This window comes from Silurus aristotelis (assembly GCF_946808225.1).
Source record: "Silurus aristotelis genome assembly, chromosome: 21".
Taxonomy (NCBI): Eukaryota; Metazoa; Chordata; class Actinopteri; order Siluriformes; family Siluridae; genus Silurus; species Silurus aristotelis.
In genome coordinates, this window is record NC_139594.1 from 4,086,194 (window position 1) to 4,100,130 (window position 13,937).

Consider the following 13,937-nt stretch of genomic DNA (forward strand, 5'->3'; position numbering starts at 1 on the left):
TTTATATTGATACTTTTTATTGATAGATTTTAATAATGCTCTTTATTGAAACTACCAAACTATTAGTACTCTTTATTTATACTTTTTAATGATACTCTTTATCAATACTATTAATACTCCTTATTCATACTCTAATCACACTATTAATACTCCTTATTCATACTCTAATCACACTATTAATACTCCTTATTCATACTCTAATCACACTATTAATACTCCTTATTCATACTCTAATCACACTATTAATACTCCTTATTCATACTCTAATCACACTATTAATACTCCTTATTCATACTCTAATCACACTATTAATACTCCTTATTCATACTCTAATCACACTATTAATACTCCTTATTCATACTCTAATCACACTATTAATATTCCTTATTCATACTCTAATCACACTATTAATACTCCTTATTCATACTCTAATCACACTATTAATACTCCTTATTCATACTCTAATCACACTATTAATACTCCTTATTCATACTCTAATCACACTATTAATACTCCTTATTCATACTCTAATCACACTATTAATACTCCTTATTCATACTCTAATCACACTATTAATACTCCTTATTCATACTCTAATCACACTATTAATACTCCTTATTCATACTCTAATCACACTATTAATACTCCTTATTCATACTCTAATCACACTATTAATACTCCTTATTCATACTCTAATCACACTATTAATACTCCTTATTCATACTCTAATCACACTATTAATACTCCTTATTCATACTCTAATCACACTATTAATACTCCTTATTCATACTCTAATCACACTATTAATACTCCTTATTCATACTCTAATCACACTATTAATACTCCTTATTCATACTCTAATCACACTATTAATACTCCTTATTAATACTCTAATCACACTATTAATACTCCTTATTCATACTCTAATCACACTATTAATACTCCTTATTCATACTCTAATCACACTATTAATACTCCTTATTCATACTCTAATCACACTATTAATACTCCTTATTCATACTCTAATAACACTATTAATACTCCTTATTCATACTCTAATCACACTATTAATACTCCTTATTCATACTCTTATCACACTTTTAATACTCCTTATTCATACTCTTATCACACTTTTAATACTCCTTATTCATACTCTTATCACACTTTTAATACTCCTTATTCATACTATTAATAATTAATAATTATTAATCACAGGAAGGTGGTAGCTCAGTGGTTAATGCTCCGGGTTACTGATCAGACCTTGGGGCGTTCCAGCCCCAGTATTTCCAAGCTACCACAGATGGGCCCTTAAACAAGGCCCTTAACCATCTGTGCTACAGGGGTGCTGAACTTCTATTTATTAAAACTTCATTAATACTATTACTACTCCTTAATAATACTCCTTCCTGATTTATTTTTTAGGACATTCTGTTGTGTAATTTGGGACAGAGCCCGTATATTTATGTAGTACAATTAACCTATAACAGTGCCTCATTCTGGCACACTGTTCAGTGCATGCTTTATACAGAAAACAAGGAGGTGTGTGTTTGTCTTAATAAATCCAACAGCTGATGTTCACAGAGAGCATAAAATATTAAAAGAATCTAAAATGATATAATATTTGACTGCTTGTTGTTAATCAGTTAATCTCAACAAATGGATCTAATTAAACCTTTATGACTATTTGCTTTCACAAATATACGTCTGTATATTCTGTATGTGTGTATTCTGTAGGTGTACGCACGCACACACACACACACACACACACACACACACACACACACACACACACACACACACACACACACACCAAAACATTTTTTTACATTTATTTACACAGGTTATTTACTCACATATAGTGCATTTGTGTATTTTTTAAATAATAATGAGACCCCCCCCCCCACACACACACACACACACTATACACACCGTGCAGACATTATTCTATTATTTTACATGTGAATTCCCCCATAAATACTTTTATTGCATTTGCGTTTTTAGAGTTTTCTCACTTGATGTTTTTTGCATTTTAACATCTGTATTTTTTCATCATTTACTGCATGTGTGTATTTTTGACATTAGGATTTATTTTTTTCAACTTTATTTTATTTTTTACAAGTAACTGTCTGATCTTTTTCATATGAATAATATGTTGTGCATGTTATATCGCTCCTACACACACACACACACACACACACACACACACACACACACACACACACACACACACACACACACACACACACACACTTACTTCTACGTGCTGTTTGGCCGGAAAAGAATTTCCAGCTCATATTTGCAGAGTTGTGTGAATATTTATTAAATTATTGTGTGTGTGTGTGTGTGTGTGTGTGTGTGTGTGTGTGTGTGTGTGTGTGTGTGTGTGTGTGTGTGTGTGTGTGGTTTTTTTTCCTTCCAGTCAGCACTCAGAAGGAGGCCCGAACAGTATGAAAACAGAGGAAAACCAGTCATGTCTGCAGCAGGCTCCGTCTTCCACGCCTTTTGGTAAGAAAACAAAAAATAAAAGATGATTAGGAACCAGAAGGACACACAGATTCTGAATGAACTAAAAGCATTTCGTTGTATATTGCATATTGCTTCCTCTTAAGTTTTTCAAAGGTACAATGGTAAGATTGTATGTACCTGCATGTGAAATGATCATGTTCCTCTTTTTTGTCTCGGGATGGTTTCCTAAAACATACACCTTCTATTCTTTTAGTACACTAGATTTTGTAGTGTTCTTGTTGAGATATGTGCTACCAGGGTGTTAGTAAAGTCAGGTACTGATGTAGGTGAGGCGGGGAGGCCTGAAGTGTAGTCAGAGTTCACATTAATCCCCATATAAGGTGGAGCTCAGAGCTTTTTAGCAGGCCACTTAAGATCTTCCACTCCAAGCCATGTAAAGCACACCTTCATGGAGCTGGCTTTGTGAACATGGGGCTTTGTCATGCTGAAACAAGTTTGGGGAAATTTTGATTCTACTGTATCCAAAGTCCTACTTTATTATTGTGGGCCTCCAACTTTGTAGTAACAGTTTGGGGAAGAACCTCATATAAAAGTCCATATCCTCAGCCTATCCTCTATCTAAACAGGTGTTCTTACTTGTATATGCTTAAAATTCTAATTATCTGGTAAAAAGTCTTGAAGATGAAAAAGAAAAGGGGTCTTGTGTTAAAAAGTTAGTGCCCATTTTTTCAGAGGAAGAACTCCAAAAGTCCAGTTCTATCAGATTAGATAAGTCTTTGCTACTCAGTTTAGATTATCTCATTCATACAACCCAGCACCTATAGGGTTAAGGGTCTTACTCAGGGGCCCAGCTTGGTTTGGCAAGGATTTGAACTTAAGACCTTCAGATCCAAAATCCAATGCTTTATCCACTAAGCCAACAGCTTCCTAATACTCAAAATTCATTCATATATATGTTATATTCCGTTATTTGATTGGTGAGAGTAATACATGAATTATTGATCTACAGAACTGAAAGCATCTGTGGATCTATTATTTTCCATAAAAGTGGTAGTGGTTGAGATGTTGGACTTTTGATGGGAAGGTCTTGAGTTTAAATCCCAGCACCACCGAGCTGCCTCAACCCTCAACTGCTCAGATGTATAAAGGAGATAATTGTAAGTCGCCCTGGAAAAAGGATAAGGGCCTCAACTATAAAGCTGAATTGTATCACTGGGTTTTGTTAGCGAGGATCTGTAAGTTTGACATAACGTAGGTTTTCACAACCAGAACAACTTTCAATCCCATGAATCCCACGGTGAATTTGTCCCCAGCATCTCTACCGTCACTTACACAAAAAACGCTGCCTTGCTTTTTCCGAATGTAAACATTTCTGAGCTGAAAATAAACCTTGGAACACAATGGACGTTTTTTTTTTTTAATCTACCGCTGTGATAATTACCGTAAACGGTGACGAACGCTAAAGCGATTATCGCAGCGTGCGTAAGTGACATATTAGCCGAGGTATACATGCGCTTCCCCCTCGCGTTATAGTAAATCGAATAAGCACATTTATTTCAGTAAAGCTCTGGTGATTTGAGTCGTGTCGGTGCTCGGTGCTGCTGCGTTTAGATGAAAGGTGGCCTGCTGTGATAGCCGAGCGATTCGTCTAACTGATCAACCTAAGCTCCGGGAGTTTGAAAAAAAAGAGGTTTATTGGATAATTCAGGGTTTGGAACTTCTAATAAAGAAATATGTTTTTTATTTATAGAAGCTTTAGGGGCCAAAGTGTGAACTGAAGAACCCTTAAAGCAGAGGTGTGCATACTTTTACAGCAAGTCTGTACTGAAATACTGTAAAATACACTCTCGACATTTACTATAGATTTATTTTATGTCTAAAGTATCATCTGTCTGGAGCCACAGAGATTTTATTCGTCCTGAAATTGCTCTAAATGCAAACTTATGCCTATTTATTAGACTCTACACCTAATGGCGTGGACGAGTTGTGTTCTATAATGATCTCAGATGTTGAGCTCATTTATGAGTTGCTCAGAAACTCCTGGTTCCACGACTCCATCTGACTGTAGAAGACTGTAGAAAGTACATTACTCATAATCACACACTCCGGTTCTCATGATATTTTTCACTTTCCGGTTTGTAAAGTTTATTTGATTTAGAATTACACCCTCAGTGTCACCGTTTTTTTCTCAGCTGCTTTGGAGCGTTTCTGGAATCATCTTTAATATTTGCAATCCAGTCAGTAAATTTTTTAAAACAATGTGTACAAACAAAATAATACACTGGATTTCTTGCAAAAGCCTGAACTTTTCTCAAAATCCTTAGTTTATCTCTCAAAAGTAAGTACCGTAATTTCCGGACTATAAAGCGCACCCATATATAAGCCGTACCCACTGAATTTTACTAATATTTTTATTTTTAACATAAATAAGCCGCACTTGTCTATAAGCCGCAGGTCTACACTAATGTACTTTACACAGGCTTTAACGAAAGACACGTTACACACGGTGTAACGGGTGAAATATGTTGCGCTTCCTTTAAGAGCAGAGCGGTATTTTTGGAATAGCATGCCACTGCATTTTCTGGTATTACTGCCTGTGTGGAGACCGAGGAATATGTCCTTATTATTTTCTGATGCTCATTTCTAAGTTTCTTTGACTAACCCGTAACGCTGTTGCCAAGAAAAATAAAAAAGCACGAGTTTTGGAAACCTGTCTGTGCTTATATGATTTCTGTTGTAACTGGAGTTAGCGAGCTCTCCCTTCACCCAGACTCAACACGTTACAACGGCTTGTATCTAAACAGTAGCCGACCAAGAAAGTCATTGTTCACTGTCTTCCTCCTTCCTTTCACAACTATTTCTCTCAGGAGTTTATCTTTTGGCATCGTCGTGCGTTTAAAAATCACCCGATGGAAGCTTTTTCTCCCGATGCCGTGCAGCTCAAAACACAGAAGTGCGTTTTTTTCGTTTCCGTTCGGAAATTTCATTGGTCTAATGTTATGGGGTTCAGTTTTTTGCAAGTTTGTGAAACCGGGAAAAACCCAGGAAAAAGCCGCAGGGTTCAAAACGTGGGAAAAAAGTAGCGGCTTATAGTCCGAAAAAAATACGCTATTTGTGTCAATGAACATCTCATTACCATCAGATAATTCACTTTGTCATTGTTCACAAACATGATCATCAAAATGTTTTTTCATGTTGTCAGTATGATGCACAGTTTCAAGATTTCTTGATATAAACTATGGTTTGGGTCACAATAATTAAATTTTTAATTTCTTCTGTTTGGCATCTATGAATTTTAGCAGCAGAAATTCATTTATTAGTTGGATATTTGATTTATATTGATTGCATGAGACCAGACAGGATTCACACTTTTACTGTACTGTACAAGTGCTCGCTTGTTTCTTAGTTGTTCATCCATTTTTAGAATGTATAATTCTGTGTTTTGTCTGTATTCACTCTCCAATTGAAGTTTCACGAGATTCACCTTTGACCTGTTTTAGAGAACTAGTTGATTATTGGTTGATGCCGTTCACTCGCCTTCATAGTGACATTCAAGATACATCTGCACAATTCATCAATTCAACACATTAACAAAAAAAAAGGTGAATAGAAATTTTAGACGATAGATGATGACATCTAGTTTAATCATGTTGCATTCGCTGACTTATACAGTGAACTGATGCGGAAATGTTTTGGGGGTTAAAACTATTCAGGTGAAACCAGTATAATATATTTTGATCAACATGAACATAAACAACTGATAATGTAGGAAACAGTAGACACTCGTACACAATCCATTAAACGAATGTACCAAAGCATTCGCAATTTGATCAAAGCAACGAGAAATGTTCTTATGATGAGCACAAATGATTAAATGATGTGGAAGTTGAACAAGTCATTTTGAGAATTTCATTTCTGATCTGAGAAACGCTCCAAAGCAACTGAGATGTGTGTTTTGGGTCTGGTTCCTCTCAAGGTTTCTTCCTCATACCATCTTTGGAAGTTGTTTCTTTCCACAATTGCCCCAGGCTTCATTATTGGGGTAAAAAATACATCATTTTTAATATAAGCGAACTATAATATACTTTCATATTTAATATATGTTCTTTGTGAAAATATAGAAATAAAATCGAATGAATGGAATTTATTATACGCATTATACACATTTAATTAACCTCATTTAGATCAATAAATATCATTTTATTAAAAAAAATGAATTAAATAAACTGCAAAAATCTGATTGTGATTGTATAAGGCCTAAATCAAAAGTGTCCAGATTGTGCCCTTCTGTCTACACCATACATGGGATAGGTGTAAAGCTGTTGAGGGTTTCCTGGGACATGTTTATTCGTTCTTTCAACAAATCCAGAGATTTTAGTCTAAAATTGATCTCTCTATCATTTTTTATAATTAGGTTTTATCCCCGGACTCTATGACAGCAGCTCTTGTTGGTTAGTTGGTCAGATTCCCTGAAGTCTCGCAGTCTAAATATATGTTTTAGCTGTTCATTATGGTGTGATAATTGTAGAGTCAAGTAGTCAAATCAAGTCAAATATTGACTATATACAGTCAACAAAAGGAACATGGAACTACATCAAAACTAACACAAAGTGCACAAAATTTAGTGCAAAAAAAAGACAACATGAGACAGTAGACACAGTAACTGTCTAAAACAGTAAACAAAGTGACACTGTAGCACCGTAAAGGAGGTTGTGCACGTGGATTGTGTAATACTGAATTACAAAATGTAATACTGTACATGTAACATTTGTTTAAAGTTAAACACGTGTGCAAACAGCAATTTTGCAGGAAGAAAACATGTTACGGTTTTCTTTTCTGATTGGCTAATAAGACTTACCTTTACCTTTCATATGGGAAAAATGTATATAACATCTCCAAGCCAATAGGTTGCCAAGATTTTATTTCTTTTTGAGTTTTGAGGCTAATCTTTTCCTCTCTCTTCTTCTTACGTGCCAAAATGTCCTCCTTTTCTTCCAGTTGATTTTTTATACCACAAATTGTTAATATATGAAACATTTGTTTTGTCCTTTTATTTGTTTGTTTTTTATAAAATCGTCATCAAAATAATATTCGGCAAAAGGTAACATTGTTTTATTACCTACACATCAATCCGAATCATCTGTAAGAAATTTATGAGGCTGATGTCCGAACACACACTGCCTGTGCATCTTTACTGCTCGTTACCATGACGATTCCTGAGTGCGTTCCATGTGTGTGTGTGTGTGTGTGTGTGTGTGTGTGTGTTTCTACAGAGCATGTGGGCGGAGGTGAGGTGTGCGCCGGGTGTGAGTCGCCCATCGCGGACCGTTTCCTGCTGCGTGTGAACGATCAGTCGTGGCACGAGACGTGTGTGAAGTGCGCCGTGTGTCTGAGCACGCTCAGTGGGACGTGTTACTCCCGAGACCGGCTGCTCTACTGCAAACACGACTACGAGAAGTAAGACTAGTGTACAAGACTTTACACACACACAAACACACCAATTATAGGAAATATATCTCACACATACTGAACATACACAATGCACATGCAAACATGCAAATAAACAATGACAGCAAAAGTACAAACATCCTTCACTCAAGTAGAAGAACAGATACTCATGTTTTCAAAGACTCTACATTATTGCACGCGAGTTGAAGAAAAGAAGTTTGGCCTCTGATATGTACATAAGTAAACATTAGCCATTATTACTACCTGTTTTAGTGTCACACTGGTAACTGAACCCCGACCATATAGAACACAAGCAGAGAAAAGATGATGATCAAGTGATCAGGAATGTGTGTGTTCTCAGTCATGTTTCCATCACTGACTCCCTCTGTCTCATCCACATTACCCCCAGACTTCTTGTTGTCTTCTGCTTCGCTCGTTGTTATCTTCAAAAACTAGCCTACGTCTGTGGTGTGTGAGAGCCAGGAAATGATACAGCAGTGGTAGATCGAAAAAATTACGCAATGACAAGAAACATGTACATGTCCTGAATATGGGGATCAGTGAAAAGAAAAAAATATTGATCATGTCACCGAATAGATTGAAACTAAAATAACGAGTCTGTTTTAAAAAAACGTGAGAAGTAGAAAGTGTAATTTGTGTAATAATGTAATAAATGAAAGTAAAAAGTCTGAAAAAATAAATAGTGAAGTCAAATACTGATAGCAGAAAAATCCACTTAAGTACAGTAACTAAGTATTTGTACTTCATCACTTCCCACCTCTGATAAACACTCACATAAACAGACACACAAATGAGCACAGAAACACTCAAACACACAACAAACACATGTAGATGTAAAGGTTGTAGTAGTTGTAGGCTTCAGGGGAGAGAGATTGTAGGGTTTTGGGTGAGTATGGTGTAGGAGTTGTAATAGTTGTAGGTTATAGATAAGTAAGGGTTCTAGGGGTGCAGGGGTTGAGTGTGTTGTAGGAGTTGTAGATTGTAGATAAGTAAAGGTTGTAGGGGTGCAGAGGTTGTGTGAGTGTAGGGATTTGTGGGGGTGTGGGGGTTCTTGGAATTGTAATGGTTGTAGGTGTGGTAAGGGATGTAAGGGATTGCAAGGATTTAAGGAGTGTAGGGGTTGTGAGTTGTGGGTGGTGTAGGGGTTGTATGGGTGTATGGTTTGTAAGCATTGTAATGGTTATAGGAGTTGTAGGTTGTGGGGGTGAAGAGTGTGTAGGGATAGTAGGGGTGTAGAAGGAGTGAATGTTGTAGCAGTTGTAGGTTGTAGGGGGTTTAGAGATTGTAGAGATTGTAGTGGTCTATGGGTTGTAGGAGTTGAAATGGTTGTAGAGGTCATTGTGGGTGTATGGGTTGTAGGGATTGTAAATTGAGAGGGTGTAAAGGTGTAGAGATTGTAGCAGTTGTAGATGTTGAGGTTGGGGTGTAAAGGATGTTTGGAATGTAGAGGTGTAGGCATTGTAGTTTGGGGTGTTAAGGATGTAGGGAATTTAGAGGTGTAGGGGTTGTAATTTGAGGGTGTAGAGGGTGTAGGGAATGTAGAGGTGTAGGGGTTGTAATTTGAGGGTGTAGAGGGTGTAGGGAATGTAGAGGTGTAGGGGTTGTAATTTGAGGGTGTAGAGGGTGTAGGGAATGTAGAGGTGTAGGGGTTGTAATTTAGGGGTGAAGCGGGTGTAGCTAATGTAGAGGTGTAGGGGTTGTAATTTGGGGGTGTAGAGGGTGTAGGGAATGTAGAGGTGTAGGGGTTGTAATTTGGGGGTGTAGAGGGTGTAGAGGGTGTAGGGATTGTGGAGGTGTAGGGGTTGTAATTTGGGGGTGTAGAGGGTGTAGGGAATGTAGAGGTGAAGGGGTTGTAATTTGGGGGTGTAGGGAATGTAGAGGTGTAGGGTTTGTAATTTGGGGGTATAGAGGGTGTAGGGAATGTAGAGGTGTAGAGGTTGTAAGTTGGGTGTGTAAATAGTGTAGGGAATGTAGAGGTATAGGGGTTGTAATTTGGGGGTGTAGGGGGTGTAGGGAATGTAGAGGTGTAGGAGTTGTAATTTGGGGGTGTAGAGGGTGTAGAGGGTGTAGGGAATGTAGAGGTATAGGGGTTGTAATTTGGGGGTGTAGGGAATGTAGAGGTATAGGGGTTGTAATTTGGGGGTGTATGGAATGTAGAGGTGTAGGGTTTGTAATTTGGGGTGTAGGGAATGTAGAGGTGTAGAGGTTGTAATTTGGGGGTGTAGAGGGTGTAGGGAATGTAGAGGTGTAGGGGTTGTAATTTGGGGGTGTAGATGGTGTAGGAATTCGTAGAGGTATAGGGGTTGTAATTTGGGGGTGTATGGAATGTAGAGGTGTAGGGTTTGTAATTTGGGGGTATAGAGGGTGTAGGGAATGTAGAGGTGTAGAGGTTGTAAGTTGGGTGTGTAAATAGTGTAGGGAATGTAGAGGTATAGGGGTTGTAATTTGGGGGTGTAGGGGGTGTAGGGAATGTAGAAGTGTAGGAGTTGTAATTTGGGGGTGTAGAGGGTGTAGGGAATGTAGAGGTATAGGGGTTGTAATTTGGGGGTGTAGGGAATGTAGAGGTATAGGGGTTGTAATTTGGGGGTGTATGGAATGTAGAGGTGTAGGGTTTGTAATTTGGGGTGTAGGGAATGTAGAGGTGTAGAGGTTGTAATTTGGGGGTGTAGAGGGTGTAGGGAATGTAGAGGTGTAGGGGTTGTAATTTGGGGGTGTAGATGTTGTAGGAATTCGTAGCGGTATAGGGGTTGTAATTTGGGGGTGTATGGAATGTAGAGGTGTAGGGTTTGTAATTTGGGGGTGTAGGGAATGTAGAGGTGTAGAGGTTGTAATTTGGGGGTGTAGAGGGTGTAGGGAATGTAGAGGTGTAGGGGTTGTAATTTGGGGGTGTAGATGGTGTAGGAATTCAGGATATTCAGATGTTGCTCCAGCGGTGACATCATGGGCCAGAGAGATGAAGGACAACTCGCAGGCTGCTATCGCTGTTGTGAAAAGTGTCAGACACACCGCAGGCTCGCGGCAGCTCTTCCTTCCCCGACAACCATCTGCAGCTGTGTCAAGGAGGGCTGAGGAAGGATGAGAGAGGCTGAGAATGAGGGAGGAGAAAAACAGAATTGGGGAGAGATAGAGCGATATATAAAGAGAGGGGAGGATTTTGGACCAGAAAGATGAAAAACAAACTGTTTCACTTTTACAAAAAAAACAAAACAAAACCTCCATTCTTTTCTCATGACCTTCACAGAATCAGTAGACAGTATGAGATTAAAGTGTAACAGAATGCAGTTTGATGAAAAAAACCCTAAAACCCTAAAACACCCTAAAAAATCTCTTATACTTCTGTATCTCAGATAACACACAACACACGCATTGTAAAGTGGGTGTGTCCTGTGCATATAACATGCAAATTAGGAGCTATTGGATGGGGCTTGTTTGCACACAGCTGAAGATGATTGATCATCAGCACTCCATGATGCCATACAGCAGTTTCGTGGATCCAAAGCAGGCGTATTATTATTTTTATTTATTCTGCAAAGGAGAGAACATGAATTTCTAAGAAATTGTTTTATCTCTAAAGCTTTTCACTAGGCGTGTAACGGTACACAAAATTCACGGTACGGTACGTACCTCGGTTTGCAAATCATAAAATTGCTTGTCTTTTATTATCAACACAGGTAATTTTGCTTAATATTTGTGAACATTGACAGTTTAAAACAAAAAGGAGCATTTAAAAACAATTTAAAATAAAACGCCTGCTTGGTGTGTGTGTGTGTGTGTGTGTGTGTGTGTGTGTGTGTGTGTGTGTGTGTGTGTGTGTGTGTGTTTTACATTTAATATTCAATTTTCTAAAGATATTTTCTGCTTCATTTTCTGCTTTTTTCAGCAGACTTTAACAGATGTCTTCATTCCATCCATCCTTCATTCATTCACTCCCTCGATATGTGGAAATGTCAGGATTTTCTCAGTTTAAGAGAAATTCTTGATGCTGGACATTAAACACTTAAGAATCCTTAGCCCTAGCGTTAGCTGCTAGCTGTGGATTCTTTAGCATTTTCATGCATGCGCAAAACAAATCTTACACCTGGCATTGTTGTGTATGTTTTGAAGTTTAATAATAATAATAATGATAAAAATGCATTTAAAGTGTGAGGCAGAGACTAAACACACTTGCGGTTTGCCACTTAATATGTTCCTCAGGGAACTCAGATTATAACTATGTTCCGCAAGTAAAAAGGATTTAATTCAGTACACATGCATACCGAACCGAAAGCCGTGTAACGAGGAATTCCGTCCGAATTCATTTACTGTTACACGTTCCAGAACAGTATGAATATGAGAAGTATTAAGGGTATGGTGATGAAGAGTATGAAAATTAAGCATGTGATGATGAACAGAATGTGTATAAAAAAAGTGTAATGAAGGATACTTTAAAGATGAAGAGTATGATCATGAAAAACATTCTTATTAAAGAGAATAATAAGCTAATGAACCGTATGATGATGGAGTTTGATAATAAACATTATGATGGTGAGGAGTATGATGATGAAGAGTATAATGATGAGGAGTATGATAATGACGTATATGATGATGAAGAGTATATTGATGAAGAGTATACTGATGAAGAGTATGATGATGAGGAGTATAATGATGAGGAGTATGATTATGACAGATATGATGAAGAGTATATTGATGAAAAGTATGATGATGGAGCATGTTGATGAAGAGTATAACGATGAGGAGTATGATAATGACGTGTATATTAATTAAGAGTATTTTGATGAAGAGTATAATGATGAAGAGTATGTTGATGAAGAGTATGTTGATGAAGAGTATAATGCTGAGAAATATGATAATGATGGGTATGATGAAGAGTATATTGATGAAGAGTATGATGATGAAGAGTATAATGCTGAAAAGTATGATAATGACATGTATGATGAAGAGTATATTGATGAAGAGTATGATGATGAAGAGTATAATAATGAAGAGTATATTGATGAAGAGTATGATGATGACTGTAATAATGAGGAGTATGATAATGGCAGGTATGATGATGAAGAGTATATTGATGAAGAGTATGATGATAAAGAGTATGATGCTGAGATGTATGATAATGACGGGTATGATGATGAAGAGTATATTGATGAAGAGTATGATGATGAAGAGTATAATAATGAAGAGTATATTGATGAAGAGTATGATGATGACTATAATAATGAGGAGTATAATAATGACGGGTATGATGATGAAGAGTATATTGATGAAGAGTATGATGATGAAGAGTATAATGCTGAGATGTATGATAATGACGGGTATGATGATGAAGAGTATAATGATCAACAGAATAATGAAGGGTATAATGATGAATGGTATAGATGAGGAGTATGATGATGAACAGCATGAAGATGAGGAGTCTGAAGATGTTGGGATTTTATTGATATTAGATAATGATGTTCCTCAACTCCTCCTCCGGCACATCAGAGTGAAAACGTTCCTACTTGTTTTTCTGACTAATCACACCATTACATCACCATGTCCTGCAGCAAACACTGAAACCCTTCGCAAAATATTCAGTGAATGTAATGCAGGAAGTAAAATACTCTGAGAATATTCTGAGGTACCAGCTGACATGGTCTGCAGTAGCTATGCACTTATACAATCTGTTTAACACTCGTTTTCACCTTCAGTCCTGATCCCACCCTCCAGCACCCCACTGATCTCTCAACCTCCAACAAGACACATCATACTACCACCCACACAACCCCTTCGATCTCCAGCTCCCTGCTTTTCCTCTCTTATTAACTTGACATGACAGATGGTGAACGGAGCCTAACATGCCTTATGAATTTTCCTCGACATTAAATGTAACTAGAAAAGGATAAAAAATACAGCCTGAATAAAACGTTTATTGGTGTAAAAGAAATAAATTGCTTTAATTAAATAAATCAGCAATAGAATCCCTTTTTATGCTCTTTTCCACATACACTACATGAGCTCAAGAATGC

The 13,937-nt window shown here is 37.4% G+C and overlaps 1 protein-coding gene across 1 annotated transcript in view; it reads left to right on the top strand.

The window, feature by feature from the left end:
• lmx1al (LIM homeobox transcription factor 1, alpha-like) overlaps nucleotides 1-13,937 on the top strand; it is a 39,538-nt gene that overhangs the window by 3,797 nt on the left and 21,804 nt on the right. Inside the window, exons 2-3 of the mRNA XM_083524545.1 lie at nucleotides 2,420-2,505; nucleotides 7,740-7,923. Of these exons, the coding sequence (XP_083380671.1) occupies nucleotides 2,420-2,505; nucleotides 7,740-7,923 (270 nt within the window). The remainder of the gene's footprint in view (nucleotides 1-2,419; nucleotides 2,506-7,739; nucleotides 7,924-13,937) is intronic.